This window comes from Podarcis bocagei (genome assembly GCF_964188305.1).
Source record: "Podarcis bocagei genome assembly, chromosome: Z".
NCBI lineage: Eukaryota > Metazoa > Chordata > Lepidosauria > Squamata > Lacertidae > Podarcis > Podarcis bocagei.
The window spans coordinates 51,314,468-51,327,836 of record NC_138140.1 but is presented as its reverse complement, the minus strand read 5'-3'; the positions used below and the strand labels follow the sequence as shown (position 1 = coordinate 51,327,836).

The 13,369-nt window shown below is 45.7% G+C and overlaps 1 protein-coding gene across 4 annotated transcripts in view; it reads left to right on the top strand.

The window, feature by feature from the left end:
* Positions 1-13,369, top strand: part of KLHL13 (kelch like family member 13) — an 82,837-nt gene that overhangs the window by 11,813 nt on the left and 57,655 nt on the right. For 3 of the 4 annotated variants that reach the window (XM_081180453.1, XM_081180448.1, XM_081180449.1), the window contains exons 2-3: positions 3,875-3,928; positions 10,986-11,048. In XM_081180453.1, coding sequence (XP_081036579.1) covers positions 3,900-3,928; positions 10,986-11,048 — 92 coding nt within the window. In that variant the 5' untranslated portion in view covers positions 3,875-3,899. The remainder of the gene's footprint in view (positions 1-3,874; positions 3,929-10,985; positions 11,049-13,369) is intronic. The other variant, XM_081180451.1, reaches the window with a different exon arrangement.

Below are 13,369 nucleotides of genomic sequence, written 5' to 3'. Positions count from 1 at the left end.
GAGGAAGGGGTATTTGTCAGTGGGTTTTATGATTCCTTGCAGTCGTTCAGTTACATCTTGGATCTTAGCCCCGGGGAGACAGCACACTTCCCGAGACATCTTGTCAGGCCCACAGATCACTGCTTCTGTTCCCCTCAGTAGGGAATCCCCTATCACCACTACACGCCTCCTCTTAGGTTTGGTCGGGGTTCTTCCATGAGCTGTCTGTTCCAAGGTCGCCTGCACATTCCCTGAGGAGTGACTTTGCTGCTCGTCTTCATATACCTGATCGACTGAAATGAGGGAGAGATCCTCAAATGGAGTCTGCTCTTCGTCTTCCATGCTAGGGGAGAGGACCTCAAAGCGATTGTGTATTTCTAAACAATCAGAGCGAACCCTGGGCCTCCTACTTTGAGTCACGTTTCTCCATATATCTGGCTCCTGTGTTGGTGAACTAGCCTCTTTCTCAGGGGAGTCCCCTGTCTCCTCCTTGGTGGAGACGGTGTGCTCTGTTGCTTCCAAGAAGAGCTCCAGCTCTCTAATTCTTTGGAGCGTAGCCACACATTCCTCCAGTTGCTGGACTTTGTCTTTTAAGAGAGCAATCAACATGCAATTGCTGCAGGTAAAGCTGCCTGCAACCTTTCCAAGATGGCAAACATTGTGCAGGAACTGCAGGCGACTGCAGCTGTTCCCTCACTCTCCATCTTGAGAACGTGTTGTTGCGGCTGGCTACAGCGGTCCTCCATCATAAGAAGCGTGCAGACAGGACAATTAACTCCCCCCAAAAAAACCCTAGGTCTCCCCCAACGTTTGAGACTAGCTCCCCCAAATCTAAAAGATGGGTCAAACTGCGCGTGCTGCTAGGCGCGCGCCGCTGCCCTGCTAGGTCTGATAAGCTCCTCCCACAGCTAATCCCCTGCCTCAACAGAAACCCTGCCCCCTCTGACCTTTGCACAGGGAGAGCAGCTAATCAGCCATAAAGAAACACACAAGAAAACCCTTTTTGCACCTTCTTCAGCTGCTGCCCTGCAAGCTCTACCAATCTCCCTCGACACTGCACAGTTTCAGAAGGGTGTTGGGCATGTTTTAGGGGTGACTTTCTTGGTTCAAGTGTGACAACAGGCCTGGCTAGTGCTCTATTTGAGCAAAGTGCGCACCTTAGGGCAGAGGTTTTCAACCTTTTTGGGTCCATTGCTCCCTTGACCAACTACATTCTTTCTGTGGCTCCCCTGTGGGGCTCAGGAGATCAGTTATGTCCCCTCCTTTCCTTGCCTGCAGAGCTGGCAGCCTCTCACCCTTTTTCAAACACCCTCCCTGGTGGAGTGCTCCCTCAGGGGAGAGGAGTCCCCTCCCCTTGGGAGTCCTCTGGGCAGCTGCCCCCACCCCACTCCCACAAAGAGAGGTGCCTCCTCACACACACACCCTGGGAGGGTTGGGAAGAGGATGCCCCCAGCCTTTACAGCCTGACGGACACTGGCCAAAGGTGAATGTGACGCCAGCACTTTACTCACCTTGGGAGGCAGCAGTGGCAGCTGCAGGCGCCACCAGGCATGGCGGAAAGTCTCTCCTTTGGCTCCAGGCACTCAGCTCCCAGGCAGGCCTTGCACACAGCAAGTAGAAGAAAGGCCAGTGTGTTGCTTACCTGCCAGACCTCTCACTTGTCACTTGTTTGGGAATAGTCCCAAAAGCAGGGGCTGGTGGACTGGCTGTCTGGGCTCCCTCACCCACTTGCTTGCTTACGCTGAGGCTCCTCAGCTCCTGGCAACCAGGACCCCATGACCAGTCCCAGAGACACCATTTGCCTTGGGAGCTTGTAACCAGGGCTTCAACAAACAGCAAGTCTTTGGGAATCAGACACGAGATGGCATCAGAGGAGGGAGGGAAGGAAAGAGGGACCGAGGCCAGGGTTGCCTGTGACACCCCTCACCATCATTCAAGGCACCCCAGGGTGCCACGACACAGGTCGAATACCACTGCCTTAGGGCATGTCTAAGAACTTGCTGCAAAATTCTGTGTTCCTATGGCAGATGTGCAAGGGACTCTCAGCAAGGGTCAGTAAGTGGAAAGTGTTCCCTGAATATTAAAGAGGCTGAATTAATGGGCTCAAATTAACAGGTAGATCCAGGGAATGCTTGATGCACTGCTGGTCAAGCAGACCTCATTTTGTGAGGTCCACAACCTGGCTACCTCTGACATACAGCCACATTCAAACTTCATGAAATCTGATTTCTGTACTCCTGTACTATATGTTTCCCTTATAGTAGTAAGATAAATTAAAGACTGAGTACAAGGGCTGAGACTGGGGGGCACCTGGGGTGAGTGGAAATCACCAAGAGGCCACCACTGACAGGAAGTGATGCATGTTGCCAACTCTTCCATGGTTCCTGCTTTGTGTTCCCTCCATTTATCAAAATTGCCTGCAGCTAACTTCTTTCAGGAAGAAGTGTTTGTGAAGTAATTAAAGCAGTTGGCTGGAATTTAAGTTAGTAAAATAAAACTGTTCCAACCCGTTTCTCTTCGCCTCCGCTGTTTGCTGTAGCAACATGTTGTGAGCGGAACTGTTTGTTTCAGCCTCCTCAAGTCTGAGATGGTTGTGAGACTGGCGTCCTTGCCAGCAGGGCTCAGGTTGTGTGCGCACATGTCTGCCGCTTCACCCAGCCTTGCAATGAAGTTGGCCAAGGTTGCCGCTGCATATGCCCACAAGAGATCAAACTGGGGGGTAGCTTTGTGAAAGGTTCCCCTCCCCGTAATTGTAGGGTTGTGAGGGAATGACTGCTGACCCAGCTGGGGAATAGGCTAGGGATGGCTGGAAAATGAAGGTAGGCTTATGCTCTTTACTTACTCTCTTTCCCCATAAAGCAAAGGCTTTTATGATTTCTGCCATGCCAGCCCCTTTCTCAAGCCTAAACTTGATAGCACAGTTTGGAAAGCCGAAAGCAGCAGGAAGCTTTTTTCCTCAACCCAGTACTTCAGTTATGACCATTTACAACCCTCAAGAATAGCAGGCAGGCAAGAAGTTGTTGAGGCTTTGCTAAGAACTGGAGATGGGGCTATATCTGTCGTGCTTGCTGAAGAGGGCGTGTTTTCCAGTGTTTTCCTTTCTATTCTAACACCTGTTGCTTTAGTGTGCATGTTCTTTAACTGATTCTCAAACATTTTTTTCAAACCCAGGTATCTCCCCTGTGCCATAATGGGTCTAGCTTTGTTTCTGGGCAAATATTTTAATTTGCAAACTTGCTGGTTTTTTGTTTTTCTTTAACAGCTGATGGGCCTTCTTAAGACCATAAGAATTAATGAGCTGGTAACTGATCAAAGAGAATCCTTATGTGTGCCTTGAATGGAAATGTGGATAACTGCTTGGAACATATTCTGGGGTGTTGTGTGACATACTGTGTAGATAAGTGGTTCTCAAATGTTTTTCTCTGGGCCACACTTTCAGAACAAAAAATTGCTCACTCCACATCATTTTTTAAAATTATTATTAATAAGTAGTACATTGCAAAACGAAAAGCAACAACTCCTAATAATGCTTAGTATATGACATAAAACACATAGGATATCCATAAAGTATAAAACAATGCAGCTACGTATGAACATAAATCATTCACAAGTTATAGTACTGATTGTCCTTGAATCTTCCTGCCACAGTTGCCATCCTCTTCTGCTGCACCAGTGCACTGTGCCACACCATTTGAGAACCACAGTGCAGATGTTGCTCCAAAATCCTTTAGTATACCTCCTTTCCCTTGAGAGAGTGATGAAGAACATCTGCACTAGTAGTCTGGAAGGAATGTAGGCTGGTTCTGGTATCGGAGTCTTGATGTAGAGCTTGCTGTGCAAGGGTGCCTTCTTCCCCGTGTCTGAGAGTTTCCATCTATTTTTGTTCAACTTGCAGGTTTGCAAGGAGGGAAGAAGGGCATATGTTGGAGAGGATGTGGAGAGAAGTTTTGTGAGTATCTAAATATTTGTGTGTTATGTAAACTGGTAACTGATGGTCCAACGCGCAGCCTGCAGGTTCTGTGTCAAAGTACTCCTGCCGCCCACTTAGTATGAAAAGTTGGGCCACCCAGACCTATCCTCCCCCCCCCATGTCCTTCATAAACGTGTGAAAGCTAACTGCACAGCAAACTTTGATTTGGTTACAGAAATTGTGAATATCAGGTGTGGCTGGACCAATATCAAAGTAGCCCATTTTAAGACTGAGATGGCATAGAATCTGGGGATTGTGTGCAAGGGCAAAATTGCACAAACTCAGAGTGCTGCCTCCCCCAACTGCCCCCACTATCAAACATGTTGAGAGATCAGGGCTGTCCAAAATATCACTGGAGCCTCCCAGAGCAGGAAAACCTCACATGGGAAACACTTTTAAGCCCTCTGCCTTGCTTACCAGGCTCTGGAGGCTCACGAAAGATCTCTTGGGGAGGTCTGAAGATACATTGGGTGCCTGCAATTGGATCCATGTGAGGGCCTCCAGAACCTAGTAAGCAAGGGTCTCCTGCCCCCTCTCTATTTATTTATGTTTATTTTTTGATGTTATGCCTAAAGCTATGAACACATAAGTATAAGTTGTGGTTCCACTGTAATTTCTGGAGCTTCTTTCTTACCCCAGCAAATTGCCCAAAGCAGCTCATAGTATACAAAGATGACAGTACAATTTTACTAAAAAGCAGCACATTAATTCAGCATTTGAGTTCTAAAATATTTCAGTTGTAAGATTAAAATGTGTCAATTTTCTCTATAGAGAGCATTTCATCTCTGAACATTAGCATGAGCTCTTGTATATGAATTTGGCAGGCCCTCCCATAATCCCTCCCATAATTTTCATTGTGCTTAAAGGCTAGGGGGGAAAAAGGCAGTAGAACAGAACAATCACAGGTTGATGGTCTTAAAAAGCTGGCTTTTATAGTTGTATCTTACTTTGCAGTCCACAGGATAAAAACCAACACACACTGTGGGGAAAATAAAAGACCTTTTAAATTTCTAGCATCTCAAGCTTAAGTGTGTAAGTGAATTATCACCCAGAAAGTGGAATTTCAATCTAGGTTAAGAATTTTGCCCTGTCCTTTTTACTTATTATCAGGTGAGTGTGTCTTCATAATCCTGCTTTAGCGTTTGATTGTAAAGGCAACCAAAATATTTAGTTGGGTTTTTCCATGATGATTTCACACTAAGGTTTGTGACGGAGACATGCTTAAAAGCCTGGATCCTTTAGGGTACAGATGCCTGTGTACTTAGACAATGAAATAATCCAATTTTAGCTTGGCGCTGGAGAAGAGTGTCACGCCAGAGCAAATGCAAATTACTGTGCAGCAGCTGGGTTTGTCGAGCAATTTTGAGCTTAGAGCAGGGGTGTCAAACTCAAATTCATCGGGGGCCGCATCAGCAGTTTGGTCACCCTGAAGGGGCCGGTTGTATCTGTAGGACTATGTGTCCACTCTATATTATCATAAATTATTGTCATTGCATTCAATTATTACTGTTTTTTGTAATAATGTAAGTAATAACTAGCTCTGAAAGCAGAAACATAGTCAGAATAATGGCAAGTAGATATTCAAATGTACAATTATTGTACAATTTATTGGAAAATGGTTTTTGGTAACAGACAGTAATTTATTTATTTTTTAAACATACAAATATTGCTAAACAATTTTAAACAACTCTTGTTGAGACATTTCATTCTGAATCTACTACCCAGAGCCAGGCAGAGGATGATGGCAGGTGGGTGTCCTGCCCGCCACCAACATAAATCCTGGCTATGCCCATGATGTCGTGGTTCACCCTTGAGTTTAGAATCGCTCCCCAAGCCCTCCTCCCCGCCCCAACGGCCTCCAGCCCACCTGCCGATGGCGGGGAGCCCCGGTGGCTCCCTCTCTGCCCGCCTGGACCCCTGGCAGCCTTACGTGAACCCCGCCTCGGCTGGAGCAGGAGCACTGGCAGAGACGGCGGCAGCAGAGCCACGGAGCTTTGTGCTGGCGGCGGCGGCAACGACGGGAGGGGGCCTGCCGGTGGCTTGGATTGCGCCCGCCTGCCTTGGACTCCCGCGGACCTCTCTCCCTCCGCAGCCCTCCTCCCCGCTCGGGAGCCTTATGGGGGGTGGCAGGAAGCGCCTCTGCCCTTTCCTGCCTGCGGGGAGTATGCGGCGGCCGGGCTGGGCGCGCAGGCTCTGAGAGGCAGCCCCGGCACCAGCAACTGACCAGTGGCCTTTGCAGCGGCGGCGGCACCAGCAGCACCGGCGGCGGCAGCCTGCCCCCACCCCACTCCAAACATGAGCCCCCCCTTGGGGAAATAAGCCCCCTTTCCTCGGGGGCGCATGGAGCGCCTTTCGCCCTCTTCCCCCACCCATAGCATCTCCCTTTCCAGCGCCCTCCCTCCGTCCGTCCCTCCCTCCGCCAGCCCGGTGCTTGGAGGCTTCTATGAGTGTCCGCTTGGGGGGAGGCCAGCAGGAAGGTAGCCCCCCTCGCCCCAGCTGCGGCCCGGCTCCGGGAGGAGGAAGAGGAGGAGGACTATGTCTTTGCTCACCGCGCTGGCGATGAGCGCAATGCCGAGGCGCACCAGTGCTGCCCGGTGGTCACCCTTGACCCGCCCCAGCAACACCTCCGCTGTCCCCGCAGCCCTCCACCCTGGCCAGCAGCCGCTTGGAAAAGGGCTTGTCATGGTCCAGCCGCTCTCTGGGCGCTCGCTGCCGCCACTCCATCGCCTCCTGCGCCGACGAGCAGCCTCACATTGGCAACTACCGCCTCCTCAAGACCATCGGGAAGGGAAACTTCGCCAAGGTCAAGCTGGCCAGGCACATCCTGACAGGAAGGGAGGTGGCTATAAAAATAATCGACAAGACGCAGCTGAATCCAACGAGCCTCCAGAAGCTCTTCCGAGAAGTGAAGAGTTTGGAATCCCCCCCCCCCCATATTAAAATTGGAGCGATTAGTTCAGTGGGAGCAGCAGAGACCCTCGCTTTCCCGCAGCTCGCTGTTTTCTTTTACACCTAACCTGGCTGTGCGCCCGGGAAAAGATCAAAGCGGAGCGAAAAGATATAGTAAAGAGGCTTGGCAGGGTTTTTGCCCCGCAAATCACGCTTGCTTGGCTCGGGGGTGTGTGTGTTGTGTGTGTGTTTCCCTCTTCTCCTTTCCCCCTCCCACTTCTCCCTGGGTTTCCTGATGGCGCACAGTGCTGCGCTCAGCAGACGGCTGGGCTGCTTCACCGCCTGGTGCGCTCAGAGTGGGCGCACGTGTTTGGGGCTGCCTGGGATTGGCCGCGACGGGGATCCGGCGGGCGCTGCCACCTGGCGGGCTTGCTGATCCCGTATCCGGAGGCTTTCTCTCTCTCTCCCGTCCTTTTAGAGTCTAAATAAAAGAATAATAAAAGGTGAAGGCTGGCGGCCGGCGGCGGCTACACGGGCCACATGACGAGGTCTGGCGGGCCGGATTTGGCCCGCGGGCCTTGTGTTTGACACCCGTGGCTTAGAGGGTTCCAAGTACAGAGGAAAAAGTGTCCCTCTTTCCCCTCTTTGTGCTTGTTAAAAGCTTCTGAATATTTGCTTTTGCCGGAAGCGTAGGTTTGGTTTACACTATGGCTGTTGGAGTTGCCATGAAATGTATATTTTGGATTATAGAATATAAAACACATTATTTTTCAAGAACTCAGCAGTATAGTAGAAACTGAGGGACCTCTCTAGAGGGCTGAAGAGCTTTAATGTCTAATTTCAATTTTCTATCTTGGTTATAATACTAAGTACCTTCGTTGCTTTTAATGGCAGGGGTTATTGACTGTCTCAAGTCTCTCATATTTTTTGTCTCATGGTATTTATTTTAAAGTTTAAAAAGGTTGTGCAGAGATTTCTCTGTTTCCTCCTAGACTAAAGCAGGTGTTGGAATTCATTTTGCATCAACTTTATATCTATTTTTGGAGAGTATTGCATGTGTGGAGTCAGATCACTTATTACATTGCAAAAGTTTTAACTTCTACCCAGCATATGTATTGTATGTGTGGCTTCATTTTTTTTTAATATGTCTAGGCAAATAACATAATGTGTGGGGTTCTGGTCACTTGTTAAGGCTATTTTATGAGTTGTGGGCCAGATGGTTCATGGTGAAACAGTGCAGAGGTTTGGCACGTGCAGTTTTGAATGCTGAGCAGTCAGCCATTCTAACATTGCAGAACAGATATGTCAGGCTTGGGTTTATACACATGCAGGGTGGTGGTGTGAAGAGAACTTATTTTGAAGCTTGCATTTCAGTATCCTACTAGTGAACTTTTAAAGATGAAATCCCTTGAGAGTTTGCACATCTCTACATCTCAGTCACACAGCAAATGCAGATAGCCAACCTGATGCCCTCCGAAACATTGGACGGGTACTAGTCTGTTGAAATGGATCTGGTGTAGGGGAATAGAATATTTGACAAGGTATCAAGAGACCTAGAATATTTTAAAACCCCTACTCTGTGGCTTTCATTGGATCATCTTGGGCAGAGATAGCATTAATTGACCCAACCTGTCAATTAATACCAGAGTGGTATTGAGGAGAAAATAGGGGACACCAGGTGCACTGTCCTGAGCTCCATGAAAAAATCTTGAGGGTGAGGAGAGAGATTAAAATCCTGACAGATATGCAGCATAATTCTATTCCATGCATAACAGGGATGAAACGTCTTGTGTTTGGAACACAGGTACAGTAATGAGATTTCATAATGTGATAGGAGATGGTTTTGCCTGACCCTACTGCTTTCTCTCCTCTGCCCTTCACTAGCTTCCCAGCTCATGCAAATTGCACAACATAAAATGAGCTGTGCTTTATAATCATAAGCATGTGTTTACTTGCTTGTTTTCCCCCTTTGCATTGAGATCGAAGTCTTCTCCCTTGCACATATGAATCAACTCATTGATCCTTGGTAGTGTGCCAGTGAAAGGCAGCTGATTATTGAGACAGCCTTTCTTGCTTGCATAGATCACCACAGAAGTAGCAAAGCAGTTTTGTCTCACATCCAGGGTGAGTTCTAACTTATTGATGGTAGGGAAACAAAAGCTTCCTGCTTGCTAAGATCTATGTCCTTTGATATGACTCTTGTTAGCAGAGATTGTATCCTGACGAGAAATACTAGTTTCTTACAATAGTTTTTGCAAATCATATAGATTGGGGTGGAGGAGTTTTTGTATGACTGTCTCCTTGTTGTAACTGCTTTTTCAAGCAGATGAGCAGGGAGGGGGAAAGGCAGAGACAGCAATCTCCTATGTTACCTCTGCTTTGAAATTCAGTTCCATCACTAGAGATTTTTATTTCCAGAATATTAGCAGCGGACATGAAAAACAGTTTCAGATGAGCACCAACTTATTCAGGCTTGCTTTGAAATATAACTGGTTTTGGTCTTTCTGGATTCTACGTAAAATTCAATTCGCGGCAAAATGGAGAAGGGATGCTTATGGGAAGGAAGCTCTTAATAAGGACGTGAGTGATATTGTGAGGATCGCTATAGGTCTGCATTGGCAGTAGAAAGGAAACCCGATCAAAGCTCCTTTAAGCTGCTTTAACATATGGATTTTCAGAAGAGGAAAGTGCAGCCCAGAGAGCTGTCTCACTCTTGAAGGATGACATTTTTTGATCCTGACTGTTGACTCTGCCTGACAGTTATTCTGCTAAATGCCCCCCCCCTTTATTCCACAAGGGGATTTTTGTTATTTGAATAATCTTAATGTGTCGCTTAAAGCAGATGGGATGTTTGCTATTTTGCCAGATCTTCAGTTCTGGGCCCACTTGAGAGGAAAAGGCTCTTACAAGTATGCGTTTGAAGAAGAGAAAGGGGCTTTACAATGTACTGCAATGAATGTGGTACAGCAAGAACAGTTGGAGCACAGCTCCCGGACTTTTATTTATTACATTTACATACCAGCTTTTTCTTCCAAGGAGCTCAAGTTGGTGTACATGGTTCTCTTCTTCTCACCACAACCCTGTGATGTAGGGTAGGCTAAGAGATGGTGATTGGCCAAGGTTACCCAGGGAGCTTAATGGCTGAATGGGGATTCAAACCCTGCTCTTCCACACTGGCTTATTTTCAGACCAGGATTGATGATGCCATCTGAGAGTGCACCAGGGTATTTGACAGACTGTTAGCTGTGACAAGTGAATAAGATGATAACAAATCTTTTAAGTTGTTTTACCATTTGACAGGTTAGCGCATAGAGGAAACTGGAGATGGAGGAAAATACTCAAGCAGAGCCTGGATACGGAGCGTTGTATCTAGTTCTTGTTCTACTTGGAGTTAGACCCATTGTCATTAATATGCACGACTAACTTAAGCCCATAAATTTCATTGTGTCTACTCTGAGTAGAACTTGGTTGGATACAGCCCTTAATTCCTTTGATGGGGTTCCTACTTCATGGTAGCCATTGTAATATTTCTATGGAACTTTGTTTACATTTCTAATTGAATTTTAAAGGTTGTATTTCAGCTGGCTGAAGACTTCTTGCTAAAGTTCAGTGTTGGACCTAAGAAGTTGGAACACTGAGTTTAATAGGGCTATTCCCGAGGTAACTATGTTTCTGCCCCAAAGCTTATCAGAGATGTGAACCCCACCAGCTAAGTTCCAACATGCTAGCCACCCACTACCCTTCACTAGATCCCTGCTCATCTCTGGAGGACAGTAAGCATGTCCTAATACACTGGGCACTGCTATTAGTTTATTATATGTATAAAATGGATGGACGCAAACTGCCTGTATGTTTTGGATGTTGCTTGGGGGCAGGGCTGTGGAGGCTGTCATGGAGAGCTCCTGTGCTTCAAAGTTTGCCAGGACACCACTGGTGAATAGCAAACCTATTGTCGAGAAACAAATGCTTCATTTTCACAACTAAACAATGGATGGTCTTGGCATTGTGACTGACTTCACTGGCAATTAATCCCCACTCCAGTGAGCTATGCTCACATGATTTATTAAGATGACATGGCGCATTAGGGTACTATGCTTCCTTTTTAAAAACCAGAGCATTTAAAGTCTTTATCTTGTTTTGTCAACAGGGGAGCTACTAATACTGACGGTATGGATCATTCTGTGCTCCGAAGGGAGGTGCATCATGAGAGGTATGCGTTTTGGTGCAAAATGAATCATGTTTAATACATTAACACTGCTCAGCGCTTGTTTGTTCTCTCAAGACAGATAAGGTTTTTTCCCCAGAGTTTTGGATGTTCTGCCTTTTGTTTATCAACCTCTGGTGGGTGGTGTTATAGTTGTACAGAAGCTCATCACTCATGCACTGACAAACTTGTTTAGCATGTAGCCTATTGTGAGGATTCTGCCAAATCAGTTACATTATGTACAATGTTTGTTAAAGCCTGTTTGGTCTTAAAACAGGATGTGAAACTTGATGAGCTGATGAGAGAATCATGGGTTTGGCAAAAGAATTGAGGCACATGCTTGTAATTTATGGATCAGAAGGGGCTGAATGTTACACTCCCATCACTTTTTAGCATATTTCTGTTGCCATATCCAAGTGTTGCCATAGTTTTTAATATCAGTAATTTTGGCAATATCGTTGGGAAGAATTCCACCTTTCCCCTCAATTGCGTTTTGATTGTCTTTTGTTAGAGAGGCAGCTCTTATTTGCCAATTACTTCTAGTCAGAATGTCAGTGAGATTGCAGCTGTCTGCTGTTTATAAAATGGTTAAAACCCTCCCAATAGCCTTGTTTCTTTTAATCGTACCCTTCGCTGGCACGTAGCCCTTCCCCTTTCTTCTTGCTCTTTACTCAGCCAACACTTAATTCTCATTGTTTTGTATTTTCTGCTTGAAATCAGCTTGCTATGAAGCTGTTTCTACCTCACAAAGAATATCCATGTGCATTTGGAATTCAGAGGCTTTTGAGGTATATGGGGAGTTATTACTACCATTTTCCTAACGGGGAATGAAACTGTTTCTTCTGAAAACATGACACAGGAATGAGACAACTAGCTGAGGAGCTCCTTTGAATATTCTTGCTCTATGAAAATGCATTCCGTGCATTATTTGCATAAACAGCAGATGCAGGATCCTAGTTTGTACCCTTGTGGTATTGTTCCTTGGCCACAGGTGCAATTTTGAGGTGGCAGGAGAGCTTCATTTGTTGGTTGCACCTTTTTTGAGACATCACCTACTTTAAAAAAAACTGCTTTTGTGATGGTGGTTATTACATTTTGTTTAAACACACTGGGCAATTTGTAACAGAAAGGTTGGTTATGAATATTCCTTCATCATAAATTTAAAATGCACACATTGAAAACACAGGAACAATTTTTTCCCTTCATTTTCTGTTGCATGAGATTTTTCAACTGTTCTTATGTTCTTTAAATGCTGATTTCAAATCTGAAATCGATTTTCGTGTATGTGCTATAGTTATCTTTCAATTTCCGACTTTTGCCGATATGTCATATTTACACTGGGGATAAGTGGACACTGACACGTTGATCTACCCTAACCACATGGTAATTATTGTTTTGCAAACTTAATTTTTCTTTATTTTTATAGTTTTGTAACCTAAATATTTGTATTTTTCAGATCGGACCATGGCTTCTTCAAGTAGACAAAAATGTGTAAACAAGCCTGATGCCTTTTGTTATGCTATTTTTGTCTGGTCAATACGAAGAGTATCGGCAAGAAAAACTGACATTCTGTCACCCTATCCCAGTATTGCTTCAGCAGTTAGACCTATCCTGCACTCTGAGGAACTCCCAATTCCAGTTTTTAAGGGGTTTGTCTCTTCTGAAGATGAAGGAAGTGAACATGGTGAAGAGCACAACTGGATCATCTGTGTGGATCTCAAAATGGTCAACTTCTTGCTTGGACAACAGAAAGGCTTTACCAAGTACCTGAATAACAACAGCTTGTGGCTACCACTAGGAAACAAAAATAGCAGTCATTTGTGTGATCCTTGGGTTCTCGCCAAACCACGGGAACCCCAAAAGGCATACTCTTCTGTTTTCCTTTTGTCCAGTCTCTAAGCATTTCCTCACAATTCTGACAAACAATATGCGGAGCCCATTTCTTACCTTGGTCGCCCAGAGGAATTTCAAAATAGCTTTTATAGGCATGCCTCACAATCACTGTTATATTGCGTCTTTGACGAGGAAGTGTATAGCAGCCACATACATAACAAAAGTCATCAGGCTTGTTTATACATTTTTGTCTACTTGAAGAAGCCATGGTCCGATCTGAAAAATACAAATATTTAGGTTACAAAACTATAAAAGTAAAGAAAAATTAAGTTTGCAAAACAATAATTACCATGTGGTTAGGGTAGATCAACGTGTTAGTGTCCACTTATCCCCAGTGTAAATATGACATATCGGCAAAAGTCGGAAATTGAAAGATAACTATATCACGTACACGAAAATCGATTTCAGATTTGAAATCAGCATTTAAAGAACAT